Source organism: Zingiber officinale, chromosome 2A (genome assembly GCF_018446385.1).
Source record: "Zingiber officinale cultivar Zhangliang chromosome 2A, Zo_v1.1, whole genome shotgun sequence".
Classification (NCBI taxonomy): domain Eukaryota; kingdom Viridiplantae; phylum Streptophyta; class Magnoliopsida; order Zingiberales; family Zingiberaceae; genus Zingiber; species Zingiber officinale.
Window position 1 is genome coordinate 105,232,813 of NC_055988.1, and position 13,783 is coordinate 105,246,595.

Below are 13,783 nucleotides of genomic sequence, written 5' to 3' on the forward strand. Positions count from 1 at the left end.
TTTATTTGTCACCCAAGCATCCACGATTCAATCCCCAACTACAACACATTTGTAGGGATTTTCCTCCAAATAGGGCGCTCAACTATCGAATGTTGAGCTTCTGGGTTGCTCACTATGAGTGCTTCTCGATTGATCTTAACAGTCGGTGAGAAATTTCCCGCGTCGATCTCCCTAACAATAACTCGACATCATCCATATATTCTGTGTGACTTTTACAAAGTTCACAAACTCTCCAACTCCAATAAAATATTCATCTTGGATAATTTTTTTTTAATCTGATGTACATCCAATTTTTGTTCATGTACATTGTATCCTAATGAGCATAAAATTGACAATATTACAAATACAAAATTGATTACTTAGCAATTATACAATAAATAAATAAAAATGTATTATAACATGATTCCATGTATAAGAGAGGCGATATAAAATTTATAAGAGCATTCACATCATCTTTTTTAAATACAAAATTTAACTTAAATTTTATATTTTACGTAAAAAAATATTTGCACAACTACCTTATCTATTCCCTAAATTTATATTTTATGAATAGTACTTCTCTAAATTTGAAGAATGAAATTCATTCCCTAAATATTAAAATATCATTTAATTTAAAAAAAAAATAGGGAATGGATTGGGTAGGAGGTCGGTCTTACGGATATAGAGAGAGGTAAATGTAATTAATTAGGTAACCAAAATAGATATTATATACGGAGAGAGAAAAAATAAAAAAAATGGAAGAGAGAAAATAAAATAATAAAAAATAAAGATAAAATAAATTTTACATAATGGGTAGTAAAAAATGATTATCTAAATTTAATAAAGTGGATGATTTATTCCAAATTTTAGATATATTATAGAGAAACTGATGTGAATGCTCTTAGCATATTATTAAGTAGGATCGATGCGTGCTAGAGGGGAGGAGTGAATAGCGCCCGTGGTTTTTTTCATGTTTTTTTTGGAAAACACGAATGTGTAAAACACAATGGAAGAGCAAGAATAAGCGGAAGAAAAAACAATGCTAACAAGTTTATTTTTACTAGGTTCGGAGCCTTTGACGACTCTTACTCCAAGGTTCGCGATCGTTGATCGCTTTCGTTGGGCAATCCACTATCAGTTCGAATATTACAAAAATATTAAAGTATAACTTTGCAACAAATAAAGTATACCGACAACTTTAGGATCTGGAGAGTTGCGCTTTCGGTTGTCGGAGTCGCGTCCCTCGGTCGTTGAAGTTGTGTCGCTCGGTCATCGGAGTCGCTTTGCCCGGTCGTCGGAGTCACATCATGGAGTAGTAGGATTGTTCTTAGAGCAGCGCGTAGGAGAAAGATTGTGAAAATCAAGTGTGTACAACCATCTACTCGAGACCCTCTTTTATGGGTTGTTGAAGGCGCCTTTAACCCCATTGAAGGCGCCTCCAGCTCGGATTTCTATCCCCAAATCGCGGTGCCGATAATCTCCGCTTTCTGCAAACTTCATCCATTCGAAGGCGCCTTTAAGCTCCTGGAAGGTGCCTTCTATCCCTGGTCCAAGGAGCCTTTAAGCACCTGGAAAGCACCTTTAGCTCCCTTCCGCATGAAGCTTGGGCTAAGGCACCCGAGGTACCTCCAACAACCCCGGAGGCGCCTCAGACACTATTCATCTGAGCATTTCCTTGTGCATCTCCCTTCCTGCAAGGCATATTAGTCTATAAACAAAATATACCATGCAAAACAAAGTTAGCATAATAAAATATGAATACTAAATTATTTGACAACCTCCGGACTATCCGGTTCTGACTTTCGGATTTTCCGAAAATCCTAGATTGAATCGACGCCTACTATTTCCTCAACGGGGAACGTGTCTTCAGCTACTCCTTTCAGGAGAAAATACCTTTTTGCCATATAGTCCTTTAGATCGTCTGGACTTTTGCTAGCATCCGAGACTTCATGTCTTCATGCTGAACGTCCGCTCCACGACTCGTCCAGACTTCCACTTGATCCGTGACCAATAGGATTTTCACCTAGAGTCCCCGACTCTAGGATTTTGCCCAAAGTACTCAACCCGCCAAGACTTATCCCAATCCCTTGGATTAGGACTTCGTGCCTAACCGCAGTTAGGACTTTCCACCTGCCTAGAGTCCACTAGGATTTTTACCTAAGACAATTTAGGACTTTTCTACAAGCTCATTCACACTTATTAGACAACAAGTAACTTTAACTTTGAACCCTTTTTCGATCGTCTGGTACTCCCTGCACCAACATATACATCTATCAACATAAGAGAGGTACTACACATGTGATTTCATGTATTAACTAAGTATGCCATGAACACACAAAAAAAAAAATACTAGAAGTTGCTTAATCAAAGTAATGGAACTAGGTTAAAATTACTTATCAAAATAGGTTAAAATAATCTAGAATCGTATTTTGATTTTTATATGATACCTTGCAACCAACTAGTTGGTCGAGGCCTTGTGGCCAAGGCTAACGTTGCGACTGGGGCAGATCTTGCCGACCAAGCTAGTAGCAAGCCAAGTTCCTGGTAGCGAGCTTAGGATCAGCCAAGCTCACGACCACGAGCTAAGGGTCAACCAAGCTCGCGACCGCGAGCTTAGGGCCGACTAAGCTCGCGACAGCGAGCTCAAGACCAACCAAGCTCATGACAGCGATCTCAGGGCCGGTCAAACGTGCGGCCGCGAGTTCAGTGGCGACTAAGCTCACGGTCGCAAGATAAGGGCTAACCAAACTCATGGTAGTGAGCTCAGGGATGGCTAATTTCACATTGTGAGCTTAGGGATGACCAAACTCATTGCCACAAGCTCAGGGCCGACCAAGCTCGTGGTCGCGAGGTCACAGCCGATCAAGCTCGCTGCCGTAAGCTCGCGACCAGCCAAGATTGCCGCCATTAGGGTTTAAAACGATAGGAGAGGGAAGAGAGAAGATCATACCTGTATGGTCATCGGAGGAGAGGATGCCGGAGATTAGAGGGCATGTTCGCCGGAGGAGAGGAGTCGAAGATAGGAGAGTAAGGTCGCCGAAGATATCGCCGAAGAGATCTAGAATCGTCGGAGCCGAAGAGATCGTGAATGCGAAGATTTTGGGAGATTGGAGCTGAACCCTAAATTTCGATATTAGTGACGGGCATTTATGTTCGTCGTTATTTTAGAGACAAAACTTAAATTCCGTTTCTCTATATAACGACAAAATATTTTATCCTGTCACTAATTATCAGCATTGTATTTTAAATATTAACGACGGAATTTAAATTCCGTCTCTAAACTAAACAAGGATAATACATTTCTTTGTTAATATTTAAATAGAGTAATGATATTTAACGATAAAATATATATCCATCGCTATTTGGAGACCGAGTTTAAATTTCATCTATATATAACAACGAATAATATATTTTTATTACTATTAATTTCATATTAACCATATGTTTTTTATTATTAATGATTAAATTAGATGAAAATATAATTCCATAATTTCGTCGTGCATTAGTCTCTCACTTGATGGAGCATTAGAGGGGGACAGATCCTTTGGTCCGCAAAGACTGAATTAATCCATGGTCCAGCCTTTGTATTGGTGGGGGGCAATGACCCCCATCTATTAATAGGTGGGAGTCATTGCCTCCCACCAATCCCCTTGTCCTGATCCAGGAGCAGATCAAGACAAGGGGACTAGAGGATCCAGTTCGACATTAGAGACTATGCGAATACTTTGCTATTTCATTATGAAAACAATAATGCCAAAATCAGGAAAAAGTACACTTTTAAAAATAATATTTATATATTCCTTTTTAGCGACAAAGCTCTCCATCAAATATCTAACTTACACCGAATATGAACAAGTTTAGTCGATTCATTAGATTTCTAATTAATTAGAAACTAATTGGAAGATTAGTAGGGATAAACAGGAAGATGAAATAGCGTGATATTTGAAAAGGTACTAGATGTGTTCAATTAGAGACTAATCTTACAGCAGGCTGTGATTCTATAACATTGGCTGTAAATAAGCCGAGTCAAATCGAGCCAAGTTAAGCGAGTCCAATTTTAGGATATTTAACTTTATTTGATAAGTTAACTGAGTCGAACTGAACTTAAAATGAACTAAGATTTTAAAATGATTGTTCAAACTTGACTTGGTTTATTTTTTATAAACTTGAATTTGTTTGAAACTTAGCTTGAGCTCGGTTCGTTTAGATATTATCGAATTCTCAATTCAAACTTAACTTGAATTTAGTTCGAGCTTGATTTGTTTAGATGTTATCGAGCTTTTAATTCAAATTTGTTGATTGTTTGAAATTTTTGGTTGTTTGATTGATTATTGAGTTTGATAATTTAAATTTATTTATTTTATTTTACTATTTATTTAACATATTAAAAAAAATTACTAATGAATATAATTTATAAATATGATTCATGAATATTATTTACGAACATTAACGAGTTGAACATATATATGTTCAATTTTATTTATTTAACTTAACGAGTTATTCAAAATTATTTATTTAATTAATCTTATATATATTAAATGGATATAAATAAATTTTTATCAAGTCGAAATCGAATATCAAACTGGTAACTAACTTGATTTACAACCCTACTAACACACTATATTTTTTTTATTATCTATTTTTTTTATTTAACCAATTAAAATCCGTCATCTCAGTCTGGAATTTATGAAATCAGTCATATATATTATTTTAATTTTATATGGGAAGGTATGAAATTATAAGTTAATTACTTTTCTGATTTAATTGGTAACAGTTGAATCGCGTCTGTTATTTTCAGTGTTACTTTCGACATAACGTTTAAGCGCAATTGATACGCAAAGCAGCTGAAACCCTCAGATCCGCGAGCGAAAGAAGGCGGACATCGCTATGCTCGTCGAGCACTCCGCCATCGCTCGATTTCAGCAGCAAAGCATCAAATGAGAAGGGACTATGCGCCCCCTTCTCTTCATCCTTCGCCGTTAGCACCTTCTGCCTCCATTTGTCGCCGGCCATGGAAATTAACCTCCCTGGCATCTGCAACATGACCTCGGACCTCCCCAGAATCCAAAACCACGACGCGTCGAGGTTTTCCTGCTCGTCGGTCGACGCCAAGGCCGCCAAACGCGCAAAGCTCGAGCCTTTTGGCGGTCTGGTTCTGTGCTCCGCAGGGAAGATCCGATCTTGTGCCGTCGTCAGGTGTTCGACCTCTCAGGAGAATTGCCTGAGGCCGAAACCACAGCCGAGGCCGAAGAAACCGGTCGTTGAGGATGTCGCCCCTGGGTCGAATTCTGCCAACGCTTCCGGATTGTGCAGTCAAATCGAGAAGCTGGCGTTCCTCAAGATGTATAGCGAAGCTCTGGAATTGTTTGAGATCTACACATCGAAGCGCAGGCTCGTCGCCGCTGACGCCAGCACCTACGATGCTCTCATCAGTGCCTGTATCGGACTGAAATCGACCAGAGCGTTGAATTCGGTGTTTCAGCATATGATCGATGCTGGTTTTGAGATGGATCAGTATATGTGGAACCGTTTGCTTGTCATGCATGTGAAATGTGGCATGATGAAGGATGCACGAAGACTGTTTGATGAAATGTCTGAGAGGAACCTTGTGTCGTGGAGCATCATGATATCTGGTCTTGTGGATGAGGGGTCCTATGGGGAGGCATTCGACCTGTTCTTATTGTTGTGGGAAGAGGAATCGGATGCCAGTCCGCGAATCTTTTCAACCATCATAAGGGCAGCCGCTGGACTGGGCTTCACTCTTACAGGTATGCAATTGCATTCATGTGTTGTCAAATTGGGAGTTACAGACAATATCTTCGTTGCCTGTTCTCTCATCGACATGTATAGCAAATGCGGATGCATCGAAGAAGCTCAGTGCATATTCGATGAGTTGCCTGAGAAGACAATTGTTGCATGGAACGCGATTATAGCGGGCTATGCTCTTCATGGATACAGTGAGGAGGCTTTGGATATGTACTATGAGATGCAAGGTGCCAATGTTAAGATGGACCAATTTACCTACTCAATCTTCTTTAGAGTATGTGCTCGGTTAGGCTCGGTAGAACTTGCAAAGCAAGCTCATGCAGGTCTCATCCGCAATGGTTTCCGGTCAGATATAGTGGCAAGCACTTCTTTGGTTGATATGTACTGTAAATGGGGCAGGATGGAAGATGCTAGGAATGTTTTCGATAAAATGCCGCAGAAGAACCTTATATCTTGGAATGCACTCATAGGTGGATATGGGAACCATGGCATGGGAGATGAGGCTGTTAAGATGTACGAGAGAATGTCGAAGGATGGGATGGTCCCCGACCATGTAACCTATCTTGCTGTCTTAGGTGCATGTAGCCATTCTGGTTTGTTTGAGAAGGGGAGAGAGATTTTTGAGTCAATGTGTCAAGACCCAAAGAGAAGCCCGCGAGCAATGCATTATGCTTGTATGATTGAGTTATTTGGTCGAGAAGGATTACTGGATGAAGCTTTTGCTTTGATAAAAAATGCTCCGTTTAGCCCCACAAGGAACATGTGGGCGGCATTGTTGACGGCTTGCCGGGTACACAAGAACTTGGAACTGGGCAAATTTGCTGTAGAAAAACTTTTTGGCTTGGAACCTGAAAAATTAAGTAATTACATTGTTCTTCTCAATATATATAATAGTTCTGGGAGGACAGAGGAGGTTGCTAATGTCCACAATGCCTTGAAAAGCAAGGGCATTAGACTTCGTGAAGCTTGCAGTTGGATCGAGATAAAGAAACAGCAGCACAAATTCCTTTTCGGTGATAAACTGCATCCGCAGAAGGTCCAAATCTATGAGAAACTAGATGCCCTGATGGATGAGATAGTGAAATTAGGTTACATTCCTGATGAAAAAACTTTGCTTCCTGATGTGACAGAGGATGAACAAAGAATGCTTACTTACCACAGTGAGAAGCTAGCAATTGCTTTTGGGCTAATGAGCACAACAAATTTTACTCCCCTGCAAATTGTTCAAGGTCATCGAATCTGTAACGATTGTCATACCGTGATCAAGCTCTTTACCTTGCTTACAAAAAGGGAGATCGTCGTACGAGATTCAAGCCGATTTCACCATTTCAGATGCGGTAATTGTTCCTGTGGTGATTACTGGTAACTATACTTTGTCTTACGAAATAGGTAGTATATCTGGAACCGAGGCAGTTATAAAAATGTTTGGAGAGTTGAACTGAAGAGGAAAGTTAAAACTTATGCTTAATAAGCTTTACCATTCAATTCTTTTCCAACTATAGCCCCAAATAATGTTAGTATATCATGTTACTGATGTAGAAGGATATCAATTCTTCTTGCTATTGAATTCCAATTTTTGCGAATTTCTGTTGTTTAGATTTCACTTGCTGTATTTAAAAGTCTTCTGTTCTCCAAGTTGTAGTGGTTTGTTGTAAAATTTGCATGCTTGAAACCCTTCACCTTCTGCTTAAAACATTCTGATTCGATACACTTCAACTTATAGCATTCTGATTAATATTTGGTTTGGCTCGCTCTAATAACAATGTACAATTTGTCACTCACACTATGTATGAATGATCAGTTGATCTTTCTTTTTTATTTTGCTTATTCACAGTTCATTAACATACAAACGTTCAATATAAACAAGAAGCGAGCATAACTTTTTTTATATCTTGGCCACTTGTACTAATGACTAGTAGTCACATCCGTGATTTACCTCTTCTATGTTGACCTAGGGGCGAGTTGACGGGGGTATTAAGAGCGAGCGAATCATCTTTTTACCATAAAAGAGAAACTTAAAAGATGAAAGTTATGTTATTATGGATACTTGGTGACTGTTTGGCATAAGATGATAACGTAGCACATACGCAAGTTAATTTGCTCTAAGGCATGAATAGAAGTAAATATTTTACTTTTGATTGCAACCAGGTATCTTAGCTTTATCATCATCTTTAGTTGCCCCCAGGGTGTAGCACAGATGGTGGGCGCATGGTATCTCTGGCGTAATAGTCAGGGGTCGATTCTCAGGAACTGACGACCTGAAGTTTACCCCGTTATGCGCTTATAGCCTGTGTATCTGTATGAACCTACCTTCATATCCGTGGGACCGGCACTAGGGGGACCGGTAAGATAGCGGATCTACCTTTTTTAATCGTCATCTTTAATTTTAATTTTTTATATATTTTTTATCGTCACGTTTAGTTTTTATTATATGAACATTCATTGACTTAACATGCCTCCTCCAAGTAGAGATTTTGCAAGCGTATCATGGTAAAATTAATTTTTCAAGTGAATAAACAATTGACATCTTCAAAAAAAAAAAAAAAAAAATTGAGTAATGGAGAAAACTTTATGCATGTTGTTGATTTAGACTCAGTTGATTTGTAATCTAAAAAAGGTACTAGCCTATATATATGAGTGTAATCCACAAACTTGAATAAGTGATTTGTATCGGAAGGGGAAATTCGACCTTACAAAATAAATTTGACTAACAGAGCTTTGGATTGGCAATGCACCTCTTAAAAGGATTAGCAACTAGTCCAAATTTGCCAATCGATGGACATAATTCATGGATTGGAAACTCATTGTTTGGACTCACCAGATAGAGAGGTTGAGAGGGAGGTTTTCAATTTGGATTGCATCTCTCAAATGTTGAATTCAAACCGAAGAGAAACATGCTTTACTAGTGGTTCTTTAGTTGCCCTTTACCACTATAAATAGATTTTCTTTGAATTTTCAATGATCTAAAAATCAAAGCAATCTTGGCTCTTCACTCTTTTCTTGAGCAATCTCTCCTTTCTTGGTCTCTCACTCATAGTGAAGATTGAGATGCCCCAAAGGCGTAGCGTAGTTGGTACTCGGATAGTAGTATTCATATTTGGATGAGGAATCAATTTTCGTGGGGGTTCATTACCCATGAGAAAAAAATATCCTACTTATCTAAGAGGTCGCTACGTATCTTGATATATCTGTCTTTATTTGACACATTCCTCTTCGATCTTTGAGATCATCCCTAATCTTCATGATGAGATTTAATTTTTTTTCCTCGATAATTTAGGTGTCCAATTATTTAAACAGATTAAACTTGAAGGTAACCAGCTCGGTCTATCAGTTCGTCCTCATGAAAAATTTTCATTGATTATCAAGGTAAATCCGAAAGTGTGAAGAGCTCATTGCTCCGCAATCAACGTTCCAAAATTATCTTCCTACCGAAAGAAATTAATTCCACGGTGCGTCGGAGTTAGAATTGACATGTAAATATCTAATTAACTATGGAAGTATTTTGTTTACCCATAGATATATAATTAACTATGGAAAAAAATGATAATCTCAGTTAACCTCATTGACTATCTCTGGGGGTAACCAGTCCAGTTCCATGGAAGTTTTTGTTGGTTGCTACTCGGAAAACCTAGAGGTTCCACCGTACAAAAATTTTGTACAAAGGTCTGAACCTTTTCCTAGCTACCATGTGTTCTTTTAAATTAAATTTTGGATTGCCTGCGGAACTTAACACGTTTGATCCAAAACTTAATCTATTTGTTCTTTTAGGTTTTGACTTGGATCTCCTGCGGAACTTAACACGTTCGACCCAAGTCGCCTTAAGTTATTAATTCCATTAAATATTAATTTCCATAAAAGGTTCCCAGTACTGACGTGGCGAGGCACATGGCCTTCTTGGATATGGGAGCAACCACCACCGACTAGACAAAACCTTTAATAGAAAGCTAATATTTAATTTCCTAAAATAACTTTAGGTTAACCAAAGAGAACAATCAAATCACAAGGAAAAGAAAGAAAACAAAAGAACACAACTTCGAAAAACATATTCGAAATACTAGAACGTAAGCCTCTTGTATTTGGTATTATTTCCAAAAATAACTAGTATGATGCGGAAAGAAAAAATACTAGTTATACCTTCTAGAAAGACCTCTTGATCTTCTACCGTATTCCTCTTCTAACCTCGGACGTTGTGTGGGCAACGATCTTCCGAGATGAGAACCACCAAGCACCTTCTTCTTCCTTCTAGGTTTCGGCCACCAAAATTCTCCAAGAGAAGTAGAGGTCCGACCACCACCAAGCTCCAAGGGATGCAAGAAACAAAACCTTCTTTCTCTCTTTCTTCTTCTAGCTAGAACCGGCCACCATCAAGAGCTCCAAGAGGGATTGCCACCGGCCACAAGAAGAAGAGAAGAGAAAGAAGCTAGGGCCGGCCACCAAGGAGGAAAAGAGAGGAAGAATAAAATAGAGTTGATCACCCATGAAGGCACCTCTACCCCCTCTTTTATAATCCTTGGTCTTGGCAAATAAGGAAATTTAATTAAAAACTTCCTTAATTCTTTTGCCATTAAAAAGGAAATTTTATTTAATTAAAAATAAATTTTCTTTTCTATTTGTAATGGCCGGCCACCTTAATCCCTTTAATCAAGGAAATTTTAATTCACACAAGAATTAAAACTTCCTAATTTGCTTTCGGAAATTTATAAAAATTTCTCAAATAATTTTTCCCTTCATGGTGGTTAATAAAAAGGAAATAAATTAAAATCTTTCTTTTAAACATGTGGATAAAAAGAAAGTTATCTCTAAAAAATTAAAATCTCTCTTAATCTACAAATAAGGAAAGATATCAAATCTTTTCTTAATCTTTTGTAGAAACTAATAAAAGAGAATATTTAATTTTTAAACTTCTCTTTTAAATTATTATCATGGTTAAAAAGGAAAGTTTTTCTTAAAAATAAAATCTCCTTTCAATTTACAAATAAGGAAAGATTTCAAATCTTTTCTTAATCTTTTGTAGAAAGCTTTAAAAGGAAAGATTTAATTTTTAAACTCTCTTTTAAAACTATGATATCCACATAAGAAATAATTTTAATAAAAAATCCTTTTTAATATGATGTGGCCGGCCACCTTAAGGCCAACCTTTAGGCTTGGCCGGCCCTAAGCTTGAGCTTCAAGCTTAGCTTGGCCAACCCCTATTGGTTGGGTAAGAAGGTGGGTATGTGGTGGGTATAAATCTCTATATACAAGAGGCTACGATAGGGACCGAGAGGAGGAATTGGTTTTGGTCTCCCGATAAAATTAAGCATCCCGTGCTCGCCCCGAACACACAACTTAATTTTATCAATAATAATTCATTCCACTAGAGAACTATTATTGAACTACCGCACCAATCCCAAATTACATTTTGGGCTCCTTCTTATTATGAGTGTGTTAGTCTCCCTGTGTTTAAGATGTCAAATATCCACTAATTAAGTGAGTTACTGACAACTCATTTAATTAATATCTTAGTCCAAGAGTAGTACCACTCAACCTTATCATCATGTCGGACTAAGTCCACCTGCAGGGTTTAACATGACAATCCTTATGAGCTCCTCTTGAGGACATTATCAACCTAGTATCTCTAGGACACAGTTTCCTTCTATAATCAACAACACACACTATAAGTGATATCATTTCCCAACTTATCGGGCTTATTGATTCATCGAACTAAATCTCACCCATTGATAAATTAAAGAAATAAATATCAAATATATGTGCTTGTTATTATATTAGGATTAAGAGCACACACTTCCATAATAACCGAGGTCTTTGTTTCTTTATAAAATCAGTATAAAAGAAACGACCTCAAATGGTCCTACTCAATACACTCTAAGTGTACTAGTGTAATTATACATCAAAATAAACTACCTAATTACACTACGACCTTCTAATGGTTTGTTCCTTTCCATTTTGGTCGTGAGCTCGTTTATAATTTATAAGGTACTGATAACATGATCCTCTGTGTGACACCACACACCATGTTATCTACAATATAAATTAATTGAACAACTACATTTATCATAAATGTAGACATTTGACCAATGTGATTCTTATTACTAAATAAATGTTTATACCAAAAGCTAGGCATTTAGTATACACCCTAACAATCTCCCACTTATACTAAAAGACTAAGCTGCCATATCTGCTGCCATACATCTGATTCCTAACCCTTCAACATGTCCATCAAAAGCTCTTGCCTTAAGGACCTCGGTGGAAGGATCTATAGGTCATCACCTGATGCAATCTAGGCAGCAACAACTTCTCCTCGTTTATACGATTTCTCGTATTGGGTGGTACTTACGCTCTTTTGTGTTTACTTGCCTTTATAGACTTATGGTTTTTTCGAGTTTGCTACTGCACCAATATTATTACAATAAATTGTAATAATCTTTGGACAAACCAGAAATCATATCTAAGTCTATCTTGAGATTATTGAGTCTTTCAGCTTTTATAGCTACCTCAGAGGCTTGCCATATACTAAGCTTCTATGGTGGAGTCCAGAAAAACACCTATGTTTATCACTCTTCCATAGTTATGACTTTACCTCCTAAAGTAAACACAAAACCCCGAGGTTGACTTATTATTGTCCCTATCCGATTGGAAGTCAAAATCCATGCAACCCACAAGGACCAAATTAACTATCTTGTAAGCTAGCATATAATCTCTAGTGCCTCTAAGGTACTACAATATATGCTTTACTGCAGTCCACTGTCCGGTTACTTTGATATCTGCTAACTATGCCTTTGGCAAAACGAGATTCGATCTCGTGCATAGCATACATTAGGCTTTCAATAGCTAAAGAATCGCCTATATTTCCTTTATCTCCTTTGATGTCTATGAGACATATCTTTAGATAAAGTTACTCGATCCCTAAAAGGTAAGAAACCTTTGTTGGAGTTTTGTATGCTTAAAACGAGCAAGGATTTTTCCGATGTATGAAGCTTGGGATAAGTAAAATATTCTTTTCTTGCGATCCCTTATTACTTTGATCTCAAGAATATATACATTCTCCCAAGTCCTTTATATCGAATTGTTTGGACAACCATACCCTTACTTCTGACAACATTTTGATATTGTTTCCAACTACCAAAAATGTTATCTAAGTATAGTACAAGAAATACCACCACGTTTCCATCACATCTTTTGTATACACAAGACTTATCCGGTTACTAAATCCATAGATCTGGATTACTTTGATAAACCGGATGTTCCAAGACCTTGAAGCTTTGCCTCAGTCCATAGACTGATTGAGCTTACACAAGATGCTCTTAGCCCTTTGCAATGAACCCTTCTGGTTGCTTTATATGGATGTTTTCTTCAAGACTTCCATTAAGGAATGCTGTCTTGACATCCACTTGCCAAATAGATAAAAGAATCCGGATAGACTTAAGCATGACTACCAGTGAAAAGGTTTCCTTTTTCATCAAGCCTTGCTTTGAAAGTTACTACCTTCCTGTCTATCCCTCTTTTCCTATTATAGACCTTTTTACACCCAACGACTTTTACACCATTTGGTGATTCTACAAGCTTCCAGATTTTATTATAATACATATATTCTAATTCTTTTATTCATTACTCTTTGCCAAGATGCTGCATCTTTATCTTGGAGTGCTTCATCATATGACCGGAGATCAGGTTCATGTCCTCCAGGGATCGAGTCCAAAAACTCTCCCAAAACATGAACCTATTTAGGTTGCATAACAACCCTCCCACTACAACAAGACACTTTCCGTAATTGTGTATCAATTTGTGATATGTGTTGCAGTTTTCTTGTGGTATCTCATCTTGTACAGTTGGTACTAGGTTAGACATGTCCTTTATTATTTCCTTAAGAACAAATTTACTTATGAGCACGTGGTTCATTATATAGTCTTTTTCTAAAAAATCAGTCATTGATGCTAACAATGACCTTCTGATTTTTAAGACTATAAACCTACTTTTGTTTATCTAGGATAACTTACAAACAAGTGAACTCCTATCCAACTTATCATTGTCTCTCTTT

At 37.6% G+C, this 13,783-nt stretch overlaps 1 protein-coding gene across 1 annotated transcript; it reads left to right on the forward strand.

Moving 5' to 3' along the window:
- The first annotated feature begins 4,807 nt into the window (after window positions 1-4,807).
- On the forward strand, window positions 4,808-7,328 carry LOC122041839 (pentatricopeptide repeat-containing protein At5g50390, chloroplastic-like). The gene has a single exon (XM_042601668.1). It carries the CDS (start codon window positions 4,991-4,993, stop codon window positions 7,109-7,111), a length of 2,121 nt encoding a protein of 706 aa, XP_042457602.1. The 5' UTR covers window positions 4,808-4,990; the 3' UTR covers window positions 7,112-7,328.
- Window positions 7,329-13,783: the final 6,455 nt, after the last annotated feature.